Here is a 19184-nt window from a genome sequence, read left to right as displayed (position 1 = left end):
AATGGTAGCTTAGTGGTAGTTTCCTGTGAAGGAAGGATCCAATATCTCCAAAGGCAGTCCCAGTCCCAGCTCAGTGTTGGGAAGTTTCTCCTCCCCTCAAACCCAAGTCTGTCTCTCTTTAGCTTCTACCCATTGGGTGTTCTGTCCTCCTGGGCCAAACAGAACAATCCCTCTTCCATGCACCTGTCCTTCAGTCATTGAAGACACTCTCCTGTTTCCCCTTCAGTCCAAGCACCCCCAATTCCTTCATTTAGTCCAGCTGGACACGGCCTTTGGCATCCAGAGAAATCCAGCCATTAGTAAATTGAGATGGTTTTGATAGTAGCCAAAGAAGAGGAAGGAAAACGAATGTTTCATGAGCCATTTGGTGTTTTCAGGCAGAAGCACCAGATGACTGATGCTTGTTATTTTGATGTGGGGAGTACATGGCCCAAAGACCTCCCCCCCCCCCGCCCGTTTCATTATGTCATAAGGATGTGGTCAAGTTCGGAAATTCAGAATTGGCAGAATAATGATATCACGATCTCCCTTGTCCATATCTAGAAGGCTTTGTTATAAGGCACCGTCACTCGAGATCATACTATTGGTCAACTAAAAGTCCTGGGTCTTTGTTCATTGGATGCTCTGAAGACAAGTCTTTAAAATTTTGTATTTGTGTAATTTAAATTTTGAATCAAAACTGAAGGACGTTCCATTATACCTACAGTAAGATCATCAATCTCTAGATGGAGGAGAGCCATGTTGGAAGTTCTCCAGTCCGATCTCCTTTTTTTTGCACATAAGAAATTAAGAACCAGAGAGAAATCATCTGCCCAATGTCCTGAGATTGTGGAGAGAATGCAGGGTCTGGAATCAAGAAGACAATCTTCTGAGTTGAAAACTAGCCTCAGACACTGACCAGGGGGGTGATCCTGGACAAGTCACTTCACCCATTTTGCCTCAGTTTACTCATCTGTGAAATGAGCTAGAGGAGGAAATGGCAAACTTCCAGCATCTGCAAGAAAACTTCAAATGGGGGCAGCTAGGTGGCGCAGTGGATAGAGGACCCGAGTTCAAATCTGGTCTCAGACACTTAACACTTCCTAGCTGTGTGACCCTGGGCAAGTCACTTAACCCCAGCCTCAGAAAAGGGGGGGGAAAAAAAAGAAAACTTCAAATGGGTCATGAAGATTCAGGTACAACTGAACTGAGTGAATGATAACAAGGTTGTGAGATCCTATATCCTAAGCTGAAAGAAACTTTGGAGTTCATTCCATTCAGTGCCTTCATTTATCAGATGAGGGAGTGGAGGCTCAGAAGAATTCACTTGCTCAGGGTTACACAGCTAGGAAGTGTTGGAGATGGGGTTTGGATGGTTCTATCCACTACTCACCCTCACTACATGAGGGGAAACGCTGGGAGTTTTACCCAAGTGCCCTGACGCCAAAAACTTCACTTAATAAATGAATTGACTCATTGTTGCTGACCCAGGACATTCTTTCTACTGATAACCAAGCTAGGTGGGAAGAACGGCTGCCTCGCCCACTCCTGCTGATCTGGCCTGTTCTACTGGCCTGCAATCTAGCCCCAGCTGATGATAAATGCACTGCTGCTGCATGTCAGATGTTTTGCACACTGCCTAGAATGGAAGCACGGACAGCAGAAGGGGACTTCTCACGCTTTGTTCTGGGGGTGACTCCTCATTTCTCAAAAGTCTGAGAGAAAGACACAACCCTGATGACTCTCCATTTTATAGATGAGAAAACTGAGGACCAGAAGACCAGTGCCCAGGTTTTCTGACTCAATGTCTTCACTTGCTTCTCCAGGAAGTGAACACAACAGTTAGGACAAATCAAATGAGGATAACCCTCCCTTCCCACTCCAGGCTGGCCCAAAGAGACGGCCCTCTGCTACTTTAGCAACTTGTCCAAGCATCTTGGGAACCAGATTTCTCAGGGAATTTGTGTTCTAAATCTAGAAGTGGAAGTATTTTCAGAAGCTATCCAGGAGAATCTACACCAAAACCCTAAACCTTTCTACCCCAATCCAAGCCAATGGCCAGCCACTCTCCACTTAAAGATCTCCAGAGTGGGAGAACTCTCCTCTGTGGAGCCAGCCCATTCCGCTTTTCACAGATGCACAGATACAAGCTGAAGCATCCTCAGAGTCCAAGTTGTTCAATCCTCTCATTTTATAACTGAGGAAACTGAGGCCCATGGAAGTGAAGTGACTTTTCCAAACTCACATAGATCATATCAAGAACTGAGATTTGGACCCAAGTTCTACAAATCTGAAAGCAAAACTTTCCATTGTACTGCCTGAAAAACTTCCAGGGAAGGAAAATGGGACCAAGTTTTATCGTGGGATGTTGTGCCGTAGGGACAATGGCACTCTGTTTGGATGGGGTATATTGTGGATAGAAATGTCCTGTCATAATACTCTCATATTCTGGAAAGAAATGTTTGGAAAACCACATGTGTGCCTGGGAGAAGACTCTTAAATTTGGACTTTTGGTCTCAAATTCCTATTAACATGCCCTTAGGTACATCATCTTCCTCCTTCCTCCATCATCTTTTAAATGGGGCATGTGGACTCAGCACCACAACTAAGGATTTTACCATTACCATTGCCATTTACTAGTCTTGTGATGCTGGAGAAGTCACTTCCCTCCACCCCAGGCCTCAGTTTCCTATTTTGTAAATGAAAGAGTAGCTTATATGATCTCTCAAATCTCTTCCAGTCCTTGCTCCTATGAACCCAATGATTTCACTTACCTCAGAAAAACTGATCTTCAAGGATAGAATTGAGACCATGAAAGGTTAAGTGTTTGTGTCTATCAGTATCATAAAACATGCCAGGTCGTGATTATTCTAGTATCTCTTTGAAGCTGAAAATACAGGAAGCCTGAAAACACTTGTGACTTGCCCAGGATCACACAGCTAGGAAGTGTTAAGTGTCTGAGTTCAGATTTGAACTCAGGTCTTCCTGACTTCAGGGCTGGTGCTCTATCCACTATGTCACTTAGCTACCCCTTGAAACTACATTGAAGGGATAAATGCAGAGGATGCTAATTCTCAAGATCACCAATAGCCATTTATGTTGGTTAAGCTTTCTTTCACCCCAAAGGCATTACAATATTAATTAGGCTTTATAACACTGGCCAGTGAATGAAGGAAGAGCAGGGTTTCCTGTTGCCAACTATTTTGAATTGAATGGTTCCAGGAGAGATCTAGGATGCAGAACCCCAGTCCCCTTCACTGATACAGATTGCAAGTGATCCACACTTCCTCTTCTTGCAATCCGTATCAGTGAAGGGGACTGAGTGAAAATGTTGTGATCCGCCCTCAGTTCCCACAGTTCTCTCTCTGGATAGATGGTTCTCTCCATCCCAAGACCATTGGAACTGGCCTGAATCATCTCATTGTTGAAGGGAGCCACGTCCGTCAGAATTGATCACTGTATAATTTTGCTGTTGCCGTGTATAATGATCTCCTGATTCTGCTCATTTCATCAAGTTCTTTAATAGCTGAGGAAAGAGAAGCTCAGATAAGGGAACTCATTTGTTCATGGGTCTTGCAGCTAGCTGTCAGAAATGGAAGCTGAGCTCAAGGCTTCTGTAAAAAAAAGTTTCCTCCTAGTTGGGGCTCTCCCAAGCTGGAGGGGCTGCCTCATAAGGTTCACCTGCATTGAAATTCTGCAGACTGGCTGACCACTTCTCTGGGCCATGGGGCAATCTTTCTTGGGATGGAGTTGTAGTAGATGGCTTTGAAATTCTACACTTCATTTCCAAATCGATGACCTCTTCTCATGCTTCATTCTTCTTGCTCTGTATACAAAGTCTGACATTCTTGAACACCCTCTCTCGCTCTCTTTTAATTATAGCTTTTAATTTTCAAAATATTTACATGGATACTCCTACAAAACCCTGTGTTCTAATTTTTCCCCTCCCTTCCCCCCACTCTCCCAGTTGGTAAGTGATCCAACATATGTTAAACATGTGCAATTCTTCTATACATATTTCCACAATTATAGTACTGCACATGAAAAATCAGATCAAAAGGGAAAAAATTAAATAGAAAAAAAAATGCAAGGACACAACAAAAAGTGAAAATTCTATGTTCCCACACTCAGTTCCCACAATTCTCTTTCTATCACTGAACAACTGGAACTGGCCTAAATCAGCTCACTGTTGAAAAGAGCCACGTCCATCAGAACTGATTATCTTATAGTCTTCTTGTTGCCGTGTATACATGATCTCCTGGTTCTGCTCATTTCACTCAGCATCAGTTCCTGTAAGTCTCTCCAGGCCTTTCTGAAATCATCCTGTTGATCATTTCTTACAGAACAATAATATTCCATAGCATTCATATACCATATACTACAAGGCCAGCTCTGCCCATTCAGCCACACTGTCCCCCCTAAGAGCCCCCCTCCTGTCTCTCTGTGGCATCCTTCAGTGATTAATCATCCTCGAATGTGGGTCAGCACAGTATTGGAGCTGGCAGGGACCTCAGAGGCACGCCATCCAACCCCAAAAGCATGTCACCTAACCAGTGACTGAACCAAACCTGTCACCCCACCTCCAACCTTCCTCAAGATTCCAGAGAAGTGGACAGCCAGCTTTAATACTTTTACTGAGGGGGGACTCCTTACCTCTCAAGGCAGAACTATTTGGGGCTGCCTTCTGTCATCAAAAGCTTCTCCATGCAACAAGCCTTCCTCTCCTTTTTTTTTTCCTGAGGCAATTTGGGTTAAGTGACTTGCCCAGGGTCACACAGCTAGGAGGTGTTAAGAGTCTGAGACCAGATTTGAACTCGGGTCCTCCTGACTTCTGCCCCCATATCCTTCTTTATCGTGTCTTCCCATTATTCTCAGAAGGAGAAGAAACAAAACTAATCCCTTTCCAGATCACAGTCTTTGGAATATTTGCAGACAGCTACCATTCTGAATGAGCCATTTGAGGTTCCTTTCCTCAGTTTCTGCATTAAGTCTGTGTGTACAGTAGAAAGAGAATTGAATTTGAACTCAGGACTGGGGTTAAAATCCCAGCTCTGAGACTTAGTAGCTGAGGAACTTTTGGCAAGAGAATTTTTGTCCCCACCCCTCTAGTCCATATGAATATCTGCCTAGAGGCAGGAATCATGAAGATCTGAATTCAAATCCTGCCTCAGACACTTAACTGCTGTAAGTCACTTTGTTGTTGTCTCAGTATCTCAACTGTAAAACGGGTGTGAAAATAGTGCATTCTTTCCAGATTTATTGCAAGGATCCAGTGAGCTCATAATTGTAGTTAGCTTAGCAGAGAGCCTGGCACTCGGGTGCTTACTAAATGCTTCTCTTTCCTTCCCCCTTAGTTACAGCTATTTAAGTCACTTAATGCTTAGTGCTGGCCCCGCCCATCTGAGAAGATGTGCTTATTGACAAGGGCACATGGGAGATTGAGAATTAAGAAACAACAATTATTCCAGCACCTAGAAACAAGGGCCAAGTTTTTGAAGCTACTCTACAGACCCATTGCCCAGGTGCCACAGTGGAGGCCTCCCATAGGAATGAATGACAAGGATGGACGTTGAATTCAGCAGAACTTGGATTTTCTGTACAAAATCACAGATCTTGTGTTTAGTTGAGTGAGTCTTCTCTATAATATTCCCAACAGGTGGCAGGTCAGCCTCTGTTTGAAGATCTCCAGGGATGGAGAACTCACTACCACTAAGGTAGACAGCCCATTCTGCATTTGGGTAGCTCAGATCCTATGATGTCTTCTCTCTACGTAATACATGGCACCCAATCGTTTCCAGGATCAAATATAAGAGCATTCAAAGTCATTCATACCTGGCCTCCCTGCCTCCCATTCTGTCTTCTTACATGCAGTGGCTCCCATTACTACAATCCATCACACTGACTTTCTCGCTCTTCTACATCTCTGGATTTCAGCATTTTCACTAGCTGTCTCCCATGCCCAGGATAGTCTCCATCCTCACCTCTGCAAAGATCAAAATCCCACCTTCCACAGGAAGCCTCTTCTTAATCCCTCTTAATGCTGGCAGTGCAGCTTTTATTTCCAATTTATGCTGTTTTATTTATACACAGTTGCCTGCACATTTTCTCCCCTTTAATACCGTGAGCTGCTCAAGTTTCTTTTGCTTGTTTGTGTTTCCAGAACTCAGCACAGCACCTGGCACATAGTAGGTGCTTGATAAATGCTTGTTGACTGGGGTTCTCATCTTTTCTTATTAGGGTTATTGTGGTTACCTTCTCATGGTTTTACTTGCTCTAGACTCTCTTTGTCTTTCCTTTTTTTTTTTTTTTTTTTTTTTAAATGAGTGGCCACCAGAGACATGGGTAGAGTATATTTTTATCCCTAGAAAAATGCACATAAACCTACAATATTCTTAAATAAAATTAAATTAAACTAGGATCATCTAAGGAACTCTTTAGATTAGTCCAAGTCATTGAGTCAGACATAAAAGAATTAAGAATCTCCTTTTTGACAAGCTTTCTGTAAGTTGTCCCTTTTTTGACATTTAAATCCCTTCAGGATCTGGTCCCAGCCTATTTTTTCCAGACTTATCTCACTAACCTGGATCTGTTTATAACTGGATCTGTTCACAACTCCACCAACAATGTATCAGTGTTCCAGTTTTCCCACATCCCCTCCAGCTTTCGTCCTTGTCTTTTCCTGTTATAGCCAATCTGAGAGACGTGTAGTGATATCTCAGAATTGTCTTAATTTTGCAAGAAAACTTTATCACTGTGTTTGAATTTGTGTGTCTGGGAAGATGAACCACTCTCCCTGCTGCTTGGAGACCCTTACCCAAGGACCTGGTTATGCTGTTTGGTCAGATCCAAAGGCTGATGGAAGGGGCTTTCTCACAATTGTACGTCTCAAGTAACCTATGCATCTTCTCTGAAAACCTGTCCATACTGGTAAGTCAGTTATTGTTTCCATATTCTCTTGATTTTTAGATTTCAGAGAATTGCATTTGTTTACTCTCCTCCTCCCAATTTGAAAAATCCCAAATCTTTCCTCCACTTAGAAATCAGATGATCCAATAATACTCATTATTTTCTTTTAATGCACAAAATTTTGTCTGTCCCTGGATTCAGGGTCCAATGGCAAGCCGAGGAGGCCTGGCCCATATTTGTTATACAAATGGCATGGATTGTGTAATAAATCAATATACTTGGAAGTTCAAATCCTTGTTTTTTTCCCCATCAATTTCTTCTTCCATTCATTACAGTTATTGATGATTCCCTCTCAGAAAAACACTCCAGACCAGCGCTTCTTAAACTTTTGCCACTGTGACCCTTTTCTGTCCAAATTTTTTAATGTAATCCCAGATATATCAGATATATATATATATATAAAACATGTATACACAATCCAAATATTTATTGATAACAAATCACAATATTGTGGCCCTAACATTCTGTTACATGACTCCATATGGGGTTGTGATTTTTGTCCTAGAGTACTCCATTAAGGGACTTTTCCCCCAGAAGACTGCCCTAGAGATGAGACTCCTGCTTTTAATCACAAATTTTTTCTCTTTTTATTCCCACCTTGAAGATTGGGAAAGAATAACTCCCTTTAAGGGAATGATGGATTTTAGTGATAGTAAAATACTGAACAATTCCCCTTGGGATAAAATATTCTTTTTGGCATGAGATCAGGGGAAGAGCATGCTGGTAAAATTGATATCCCACTACCTTAGGGAAATTCTTATTGGCCTGGAATTTCCCATGCGGGAGTGAAAGGAGTGACTAATAGAGCTCTCAAATGGTGATAAAATCTATAAGAATTCAAATGAGTCCCAAAATTGGTCCCAAGAAGAAACTTTTTAACTAAAAAAAAAAAAAATCCAATATTCTGCCTGTCTGAAAGGAGGTGTAGCTAAAAATAACAATAGAATGGGGTATATAAGAACTGAAAGTCTCTGAAGCTGCAGGTGCATTATTGATTCCTAATGTGATGTTTTTCTTATAATTCTATTGTTAATAGGCTCAGAACCATAAGGCTTGACCTGATTTTCACTACCCGAATTCGTTATAGAAAGCAATTTACAAGCTTGTCCAAAATTGCATTGTTTTATCGTTGGCAACTTTGAGCAGAATTATCCAGGAATCTCTACAAGTGATTTGGAAGCAGAGAAGCAGAATTCTTTTCAGAACTGTCCTGAAAATAAAACTTATTCCAAACGGTTCAAACGGACATCTTTTCTGGGACCGGATGAATCTATGAGACAGCCAGGATTCAAAATGTCCTGATTTAATGAACATTAGGAGTGGGTTACTAGGATACAAGGAGATTTGCTGTCGTTTAGCTTTGACCTTTTGTTTCATGGTGTTTATACTGTATTTGCTAAGCTTTCTTGGTTACCTTGGTGACATGTGAACCTCCCCTCTCAAAATGAAGCCATTGTGAGCCCTCTGACTAGTTCATTTGATCTGCAGCCTGACTTGCATAATTTGGATTATGAATATATGAAAAAACTGATAAATTGGTTTATAGATAAGTTATCCATAGAGGGAGTGGGCTGGCCCCTCCCTCAGGAGTCCAAAGGAGGAATTGAGTAAACCATGCTGATGTCATTGAGTGATTCAGTTCTGAATCCAGCTTTATTCCTTTTCTATACAATTAGGGATCTAGGCCAATTTCCCCCTTGTGATAAAATGTTATTCAATAATGGAAATTTGTTACTTTATCTTTACTATTATTTTATTGCATTGTTTGAACCTAGACTTGCATGGCTGGGAAACTGTTATGCTAACCAGAAATTACACATTTCAAGCAACCTATACAATTTATTTTTTTTTACTAGCTTTTTTTTTTTTAACAAAATATATGCATGAGTAATTTTTCAACATTGACCCTTGCCAAACCTTCTGTTCCAACTTTCCCCCTCCTTCCCTCCACCCTCTCCATGTTAAAGTATATCTGTTAAATACAATATCTATACAACTTATTTGAAAACTGGCTCCATACTGATCATGCGCTTTTGAAGGAAAGAGGAAAGCCTCTTCTTTCTGATTTCAGGGAATTATACCTATTGACTTTCTCCCTTCCAAATCAAAAAGTCTCTGATTTTTCCCTCAATTAGAAATCAGATTATCTCATTTGTACCATGTTAATCATTTTCTTTTAATTAATTGATCTTGGAGAAGATTCTAGAAAGCTGGTAGAGGGGCTCAGAAAACTTTCCACTCTCCAAATTTCCTCCACAGAAAGACAGAACATTGCTCCAGAGGGAATATAGTGCATTGGAAAAAACAAAAGTCAGGCTAAGCGGTTGTTTTTGTAAGATAACCTAAGAAGACCCTAGGAAAGATTTCCAGGAGCAGGGGGTTAGACTGAGTGAAGTGCAGACACCTTCAGTTCAACTCTGCAGACTCAGCAAACAACAAGCCCTGAGGGAAGGGGAGTTGGGAGGTAACCTCAGTCTCAGAAACTTTCATCTCAGGGACAGTATCAGGGTCTGATAATAGAGCAGAAGATTGAAGGAGCTCCCACTGTCAAGGGACACCAAGCACAGCTGTGCTACCAAACAGGTCCTGGGTTGGGCTGCCAATGTGGGGGAGAAGGAGCTCCTGCTGTACTGTGTCCTATTCAGTACCATTGTGTGTGATTACAGGAGCAGGGGTAGTCTGTGGGCACTTGCAGGTAAGCAGAGTCCCTGGTTTCAATCTAGGGAAGAGAGGACAATTGTAGTTCGCAGCCACATGAGGACCACAGAGAGTAAGATCATCATCTGGACAGTGTGGCTGGGGGTTCTAGCCACAGTTTAGGAATGGAGAGGATTAGCCAAGGTTGAGCCCTGGGACAGAACTCAGAAAATAAAAATAAGAAGGACCTGAGGTTTGAGACATCATTTCCCATCCCTCAGGACTAGAACTTTTTTTCCCCCTATCATTTATTTATTCATTTTTAAAATTTTATAATTATAAAATTTTTTTGACAGTACATATGCATGAGTAATTTTTTTTATAATATTATCCCTTGTATTCATTTTTCCAGATTTTCCCCTCCCTCCCTCTACTCCCTCCCCTAGATGACAGGCAATCCCATACAGTTTACATGTGTAAACCTATAACCTAGTTACAACCTAGTATAATACAATATATGTGTGTAAATCCAATTTTCTTGTTGCACGTTAAGTATTAGATTTCAGGACTAGAACTTGATCACACTAATAGCTGCTACAAATAAAACAAAAAAAATTAAAATGATCTATCAAAGGAAAAAGTAACCATATGTAACTAATATGGAGATAGAGAAGATCAGGGTTCATATTCAGAGGAAGATAATGGAGCTAAAAAGACTGTTCCTTTTTTTCAATGAGAAACATCACATAGTCCCAAATATAAAGAGATTTCTTAGAAGAAATTTAAAAAAACACCTTTAAATATCAAATAAAAGAGATTGAGGAAAAATCAGAAAAAAACCCCAAAAACAATCTAAGTAGATTAAGAAAATTATAAAAAAGAAAGTCAACTTGAATAGAGAACAAAAAACTTAAAGAAGAAAATAATTTCTTGGAAACTAGAATTGGCCAAAGGGAAGTTAATGACATTCTAAGTTACCAAGAAATAAAATAAAATCAAAAGAATGAAAAAATAGGAGAATTGAAACAACTCATCAGAAAAAGCACAATCCAAAGGACAGATCAAGAAGTAACATGGACAATTTAACTGCCTGGAAATTATGATTAAAAAAAGGAATTTTGATACAGTATTAATTAGAATTTAACTTGTTCTAGAACAAGCAGGCAAAGCAGAAATAGAGAAAAAAATCCATCTATCACCACCTGAATGAAATCCCAGGAAGAGCACTTACAGGAATATCATAGCCAGATTTCAGGTTAAGGAGAAAATATTGGAAACATCAAGGAAAAAAAAATTTTAATATTGTGGAGCTACAAGACCTAGCACTTATTATGTTCAAGGACTGTAGGTCTTGGAGTACTATATTCCACAGAACAAAAGAGGTGTTATTATTACCAAGGGTAACTTACCCTGCAAAGTTAAATATAATCCTAAATGGGATAAAAAGGATATTTGACAAACTGAAAAACTGTCAGACATTTCTGACAAAAACAGCAGAACTTAAGGGAAAATTCAATGTATAACATTGAGGAGAAATATAAAATAAACATTAAGAACCAATTATAAGGGATTTCATATCATCAAATCACTTACTTCTTATATATTAATTCATTAACAATTCAGTCAAATAATTACTTCTTGTATATCAATTCTTTTAAGACTATCACTTTTATTTGGGTAGTTTGAAAGAAAGATGAAAGAAAGACTTGGGCTAAATTGAGTACAATGGGGTGATTCTATACCTCTCTGTCTATATCTACATTGATAACTGGGTAGAGAAAGAAATAAAAAAGAACAATCATCTCATACAAATGAGGCAAAAAAGGAAAAGTAGATCAGGTAGTGCTGAAAATTTACTGTCATAGGAAATGGGTCAAAGAGGGAACATATGAATCTAGAAGAACATAAAAGTCTTCTAAAGAAGAACTAAGAGATTAAGGGAATAAGGTGGGAGAGAGGAGAAGGCAGGGATTCTTGGAGGGGTGGGTAGGTTAAGAAATAGGAGGGAATGGTAGCAGGTAAAAATAAAATAAAGGAATGAGAAGAGATAGGAATAGGGTAAGAAAAATAGAGAGAAAAATAGAAAGGAGAAAAATATGTAACAGTTAATTAGAATGTAAATGGGATGAATTTACCCATAAAATACAAACTGATAGATTAAAAATTTAAATGTAAAGATATGCTGCTTTCAGGAAATGCTATAAAAATGAGAGATTCATATGAACATAAATTAAAAGTCAAGAGTAGAATTTATTGTATACAAGCAGGGGTAGTAATCATAATTTCAGACAAAGTTAAAGATAAAACAGATTTAATCAAAAGAGAAAAATAGGAAAACTATACTATATGTCAGGCATATTATTCAATATTGTTTTAGACCATTGAGAATAACTAGATAGTATTAATAAAAATCTGAGTGCATTATTGCCAAAATAGACATAGAAACTATATGAATATAAGCACGTAACACTTTTTATACAAATAAAGTAAGATCTAAATAATTGCAATAATATTTATTGTTTGTGGGTAAATAAAAGCCAATATAATAAAAATGACAATTTTACCAAACTAATATATCTATATAATATTATGTCAATCAATTTACTAAGTTATCTTACTGAATTAGGAAAAATAATAACAAAGTTTATTTAGAAGAATAAAAGGTCAAGAATGTCAAAAAAAAAAAAAAGGAAAAAAGATGTAAATGAAGCAGATTCAGTAGTATCAGATCTTAAACCATATTATAAGGTGAAAACATTGTTGAAGTATAGCATAGATAATTTTGATTATTTTAAATTAAAATTTTTTCTTGTATAAATAAAACCTATGCAGCCAAAAATAGAAGGGATGCAGAAAAATGGAAAAAAGAACTTTCATGGACCATCTCTCAGATAAAATGTGATTGAGTTGGAATATTGCTATTGTCTAAATAATATTGAGCTGGTTGATTTAGAAAGACTTGGACTTATGAAAGAAGGTGCTATCTACCTCCAGAGAAACAGATGACAAGTGGGAATTATCACAGTATGATCTTCCACACATGTATATGTAAATGTATATATGTATGTTTATAGATATATGTGTATATAAGTGTATATATGAACATAAGTATATATACAGATACATACATATGTCTGTGCCTAATTGCAATCTTCTTTGGGGGGTGGAAAAGGAAGGGGAAAATAAAGTTAAAAGAGAATAAAAGAAAACCTATATGAAGCAAAGAAAACTGGACATTTTTGAAAACAATATATAATATTTATTATGTAGGTTTTCTTGAAATGGAAATTTATGACTTTATAGCAAATCCTCTCTTGTATTCTGCTATATTCAGGGCATTTTCCCCCTTTCCTTGTTTTGTACTTAAGTTTAAAATAAATTTAAGAACTTAAACAAAAAAAGAACAGTACAATACTCAAAAACATTAAAAAAGAAACATTCAACGCTTTAGGGAGTGTGGATATCGACCTTTTATAATGATGATTAAATACCATAATAGGTCATCAGAATAATTCCTTGTCCATTCACATTAACCCCAAGGCTCAGAAAGAAACTGAATTCTCCTAGGAAGAACAGACTGCAATAGCCACCAATTTTCTTCATAATATTTTTCTCCCTAGATTCTCTCAAGAGATTAGTATCTTGCTTTTCTGAGTCTCCAGAGGAAATAGCATTTCTATGATATTATTTTGATGGTCTTCAGTAGCAGACAAGCAATGCACTAGAGAACACTTAATTTAACTATATGACAATATCAAACAATCCCAATTTCCCTTCTTTTCACACCTTTCACTTGGCTTTAGATAAGTAATTAATTTCCCCAAACCAAACACTATTGCCACCAATTTTAATGGAATACAGAGATTATTCAAATCTGTCTTAGACTTGAAAAGCTATATCTTCCTGGTATATTTGAAGGTTGGACCAGAATTAAATATACTTTACTCATTAGAGGCAAAAATCTATTTTTGCTTCTTTTTTCTCTTCTATAATTTAACCACAAAGGGAAAAAACAGATAGATTTTTGGGAAATGGATGGAAACAATTGCAGCACTTTTGCTTTCAAAGTCTTTTTTTTTTTTTTTTTTTTTTTTTTTTTTTTTGGTTTTATTGAGTCTTAACTAATGTAATGATGAAAAACTTTGTTTTTATATGAAATTTGGTGCCCAACAATCACTCTTGGATTTATCTAATGTTTGATATAAAAAATAATTTCACTGTACAAAAACTTCTTACTGTAATCACCACTTGGGGGAGAAGGAGGCACAAGAAAACTGCATGTTGTAAATTTTGCTGCTTTATGTTATATTAAAAAAAAACAAACCCAAAATATTTGTCCAAAATCATTGATCTTATTTGATTAATTGTTTTAAGGCATCAAAATCTGTCCCTTCCGTATCCAGAATCCAGTGTCGAGTTAAGGAGGCCTGGTGCCTTGGTTTGGTCTGGCAGTTGGGCATACAATACATTGTTTAATAAATCCCTTTGTTTCCTCAGTCATTTCCGATTCCACGGGCTACATCTGCCGCATGTGGCCTTTCTGGATACCATGAGTGTTTACTGCAATGCTTCAGCAACTTTCAGCTTGGTTTGGATTATTTTGTTTCTATTTTGAATTCTTTTTACGTGTTGGTGTGTTCTCCACAGCACACGGCTCCTGGCACACAGTAATATTGAATTGATTGACTTGATTTATTCCCGTTCCCAGATGAATCATGTGAGGCTCAGAGAAATAATATGAATGCATTGTGTCAGAATTGGGAATCAAAAGGGTCTGACTCCCAGCCCTGGTTTCTTTCAAAAGAGCATGTCATGCACTGATTGCATATAAAATTAAGGAGAAGGGATTTATAACCTTATTGATGAGAATTTTGGAAGTTCACTCTTACCACAAGAGGGCATTGTCTTTCATATTTTGCAATTTTACTGTTCTTTTCTTTTGGCTTGGTTCTAATTATGCATACCAGTGTCCGTATCTTTTGTCTATTCCTTGTTGTATGTACATCCTTAGTCAGTGGGCTCTGAGTGTAGAGCGGGCCAAGAAGCCTGTAGAAATCTTTTTTTTTTTTTTTTTTTTTTTTTTTTTTTTTTGCTTTTTTGCTGAGGTAAGTGACTTACTCAGGGTCACACAGACAGAAAGTGTTAATTGTCTGAGGTTGGATTTGAACTCAGATCCTCCTGACTTCAGGCAGGGCTGGTGCTCTATCCACTGTGTCACCTAACTGCCCCTGTAGAAAAATTAAAGTTAAACCTGAGGGAATAAAGGTTAATATGGCCTAATGAAGAGAATGCTGTTTAATCATTTCAGTCATGTCCCACTTTTTGTGATCCCATTTGGGAGTTTCCTGGGAGAGAGGACTTGCTTGCCAGAACTGGAATAGCAGACCAGAACCAGGCTAATGCAGAGATATCTTCCCAACTTTGGAACTGTCTCTGCTCTCAGCTTGGGGCCCCTCTTGCTCCCCCACTATCTGTCAAGCTTCCTTGACAAGCCCAACAGCATCAGGCTGCAAATCCAAACCTGGACTGCTCTCCCTGGATTCCTCTTCTGCCCTTCAGCTAAATCTCCTTCACCTAAAACAGAAAAGGGCAAATGCAGAGGCCAAGGACTGAAGATTGGTTTTGGGGGACCCGAAGGAAGATTTCTCCTTCCTCAGTATGGCGTCTCACTGGACATAGAGAGCCCAGTTACGAGGAACAAGGAGGCAAAAGAGATAGCCAAGGCCCGTCAAAGCCTTCTGGATAGTCACATAGGCAGCCCTAAAATGTCTCATTTGGCAGATAGGACTGAGCCCCAACTTTTCCAGAAAAATCCCCAGCAAAGGGATGTGGGTTGCAGACCCCCATTACCAAGGACAAAAAGCAAACAGTCCTTGCCTTCCTGGGGATACAATCTATAAAATCATGTGGATGCTCTGGGAGACACAGAGTTGAGATATGAAGAGATCCGGCCTTCATCAAGGTCACCGTCCAATAGGGATCCAAGACATTAGACAGATATTGTGATACATTACCTTGTAAGGAAAATGCATTCTAGAAAAGGCTGACTTGTGAGAGACAAGAGAGAGTTGAGTAGGGACCACAATCCACAAAGGCTTCTGGGAGAAAAAGGACCTTCTTGCTTTCTCTAGGGATTAGTAGAGAAGGGAACCATGCTTTCTTTTCTTGACATTTTTTAGTCCCCTCAAAGGATTGCAATTGCTGGTTACAGCTGAATATATAGGTGGCTGTGGGAAGGTAGGAGGTGAGTCTGTATGGCCCTACCAGTTATTCACAATTTGGATTTTTCTTCATTCCCTCACACAACTATTGTGGAAACTTGTAAAATCTACACAGAGAACATGGGTAAAAAAGCACCAGAGTATCATAGATCTAGAGCTTGAAGGGACCTTGGAAACCACTGAATTCAATCTCTCATTCAACACTTGAGGAAACTGAGACTTCTCCATGTCACACAATAAATAACAAATCGGGGATTTGAACCCAAGTCTTTGGCGCAGTGGATGGAATACTGACCTCAGAGTTAGGAGGATCTGAGTTCAAATCTGGCCTTGGACATTTGTTAGCTGTGTGATCCTGGACAAGTCACGTCACCCTACTTGCCTCCATTTCTTCATCTGTAAAATGAGCTAGAGAAGGGAATGGCAATCCCCTCCAGTGTCTTTGCCAAGAAAATCTCAAATGGAACCACCAAGCATTGGACATGACTGAAATGATTCAATAACAGCCTTTGATTACAAATCTAGCTCTCCTCCCAGGGCCCCATGATAAACAGGGAAGTGAGGTATGGAGCCTATGAATCATCACCCTTCACTGAAAATAGAAATACTGGTTTATTACTGAAGACAAATTATAGGACTTGGAAAGGAAGAGCCATTCCTACCCATGGATGCAGGAGGTAGCTGCCTTGAAAAGAGCCACTTTTATCATGGCATCAGAAAGTGAGAAATGGTTTTACAGATGAGGAAATTGAGGACCGAAGAGAAGTTGCTTGTCACAATTTACACAGACAGTGAATGAATGAGGAAGCAATCTGTCCTGGATTTCCTGGCTCCAGATCTAGTGTTTTCCAGTATTATGATGGAAAGGCCTCCAGTGTCTGGAACATGGATCCTATTGGCTCAGACATTTTTTATTTGTGTGACCTCTTATGTGGTATGAAATGTTCCAAAGAGTCAGCAGAAGTTGGGGTTCGTTTTCTGATCACTATGAAAGAGGAGCAAAAGGGGACGTCTCCTCTGTCTGCTAGAAATTTAGGACAAAATGATCACGTCAGCTAATTATATTGTCTAACAGTTGAAAGTGAAGATTTAAGAAGTCTCTTGATGAAGGTAAAAGAAGAGAATGTGAAAGCTGTCTTGAGGCTTAACATAAAAAAGCTAAGAACTTGTCAAAGCAATCTAAGATCACTTCCTGGAAAATAAATTAAGAAGAAATGGCTACAGAGTTAGATTTCATGTTCTTGGACTCAAAGATCACTGCAAACAGTAATTGCAGCCATGAAATTAAAAGACTCTGTTCCTGGAGAGAAAGCAATGGCAAATCTGGACAGCAGACTAAAAAGCAGAGACATCACCTTGCTGACAAAGGTCCACATAATCAAGGTTATCATTTTTCTTGTATAGGTATAAGAGTCTTATTTTTTGATGAGGCAATTGGGGTTAAGTGACTTGCCCAGGATCACACAGCTAGTGTCAAATGTCCGAGGTCAGATTTCCAATAAAATTCTCATGACTCCAAGGCCAATGCTCTCTCCACTGTGCCATCTAGCTGCCCCAAGAATCTTATTATAAAGAGAGCTGCCACAGAATCGATGCTTCTGAGTTGTGGTGCTGGACAAGACTTTTGAGCATTCCTTGGACAGCAAGGAGATCAAATCAGTTGATAATTAAAGAAATTAATTCAAGTTATTCACTAAAAGGTAAAATACTGAAGCTGAAGCTTAAATACTTTGGTCACATAATGAGAAGACTCATTGGTAAAGACCCTCATATTGGGAAAGATTGAAGGCAAACAGAGAAGGGGATGGCAGAGGATGAAATGGGCAGAGAGTGTCATGCAAAAAAATGAACATAAATGGAAAGGGACTTTGAGAAATAGAGGAGGATAGAAGGGCCTGCTGTGCTATGGTCCACAGAGTTACAGAGAGTTGGACATAACTGAATGATTGGATGACAACAAGAATTAGCACTGGAGAAAAGAGTTTGATAAATTATATGAGGAGGAGAAGGAGGAGGAGGAGGATTCAGTAAAAGACCTGAGTTCAAATCCAGCCTCAGACATTATTTGTGTGACTTCTACTTGCCTCAGTTTCCTCATCTATAAAATGAAGATAATGTTGTTCAGTTGTTTTCAGTCACTCTTGATGCTTTGTAACCCCATTTGGGATTTTCTTCACAAAGATATTGGAGTTGTTTGCCATTATGTTCTCCAGATGTTTTTTCATATGGGAAAACCGACACAAACAAGGTTAAGTGACTCGTTCAGGATCATACAATTAGTACGTGTCTGAGGCCAGATTTGAACTCGGGAAGATGAGTTTTCCTGACTCCAGGCTCAGTGGTCTATCCACTGGGACACTGTGCTATCCAAATATAATAATAGCTCCTACCTTTCAGGGTTGTTGTGAAAATCAGGTGAGATAACACTGGTAAACTTCTTTACAGTTCTCAGCGCATAGTAGGTACTATGTAAATGCTTATTCTCTTCCCTTAGTAATAACTAGTCCTTCCTTCCCATCTTCCTTCTCTTTCCCCACCCCCATGTGTCTCTGTCTTTGTCTCTGTTCTCTGTCTCTGTCTTGTCTGTCTCTGTCTCACTCTCCCCTGTGCTTTCATCAGAGATCTTTTTACCAACGTTAATCTTGCAACTCTATTTAAAATCTTAGAGAGAGGGCCACAGAGAGGTTAGGTTACTTGCCCAGAATCACACAGCCAGGTGTAGAGAGGAGAGGTTGAAACCAGATCTTTCTGTCTCTTGATTCAACCCTGCCACCCAGATACTGTGGAAGTGTTTGTTCCCTTCCTCCCCCCTGCCTTCTTTCCTCCTTCACTGGGGAGACTACACGGTTTCTCTCTGATCACCAATTCCACTATCTCATGGAGCATCTTACATGAGATTCAAGCCAGCAAAAGTTCAGAGGAAGGGGAAGGAGGCTCCGGGGCCTCGAGGAGGTTTGGGCAGCATGGTACCAATGGGTACTGTGCAAGAGGTGAGGGGGCTGAAAGGAAAGTCTGCCTCTGCTGATAGACTGTGCCCCGATGGGCTCATCAGTTCTGAACCTCCGGGATGACTGACCCTTTTTCATAGGTTCTGTCTCATCAGAGAGAGGATTTTACTGTAAACCCGCTGGGGTGCATCAAGGGCCCAGATGAAGTCTATATGGTTCCAGTCTGGCAGCATCTCGTAGAATTGGAGAGTCTTGATTTGGGGGAGCAGCTTGGCCACGTCAACAGGGTCGACAAGCAGGTCTTTCCCACCAGCCCAGATGGCGGTGGGCACCTTCATGGTAGTCAGGTCATAGAGTGGGGGGAGGCTCTGTGCAGGAGGAAACAAGGGTTTTTTTTTTTTTTCAGAAGAAATTGGTATCAGCTATCCAAAGG

General features: G+C 39.5%; 1 protein-coding gene across 1 annotated transcript in view; it reads right to left on the bottom strand.

Annotated features, from left to right (window-relative positions):
• Positions 1-12458: 12458 nt before the first annotated feature.
• Positions 12459-19184, bottom strand: part of LOC141559055 (lipase member N-like) — a 32712-nt gene continuing 25986 nt past the window's right edge. Inside the window, exon 9 of the mRNA XM_074297096.1 lies at positions 12459-19119. Coding sequence (XP_074153197.1) covers positions 18886-19119 — 234 coding nt within the window. The 3' untranslated portion in view covers positions 12459-18885. The remainder of the gene's footprint in view (positions 19120-19184) is intronic.

The sequence above is a fragment of the Sminthopsis crassicaudata genome, chromosome 2, assembly GCF_048593235.1.
Source record: "Sminthopsis crassicaudata isolate SCR6 chromosome 2, ASM4859323v1, whole genome shotgun sequence".
Lineage (NCBI taxonomy): Eukaryota > Metazoa > Chordata > Mammalia > Dasyuromorphia > Dasyuridae > Sminthopsis > Sminthopsis crassicaudata.
Note: the sequence above shows the minus strand (reverse complement) of the source record. Positions and strands in the feature narration are given on the sequence as shown.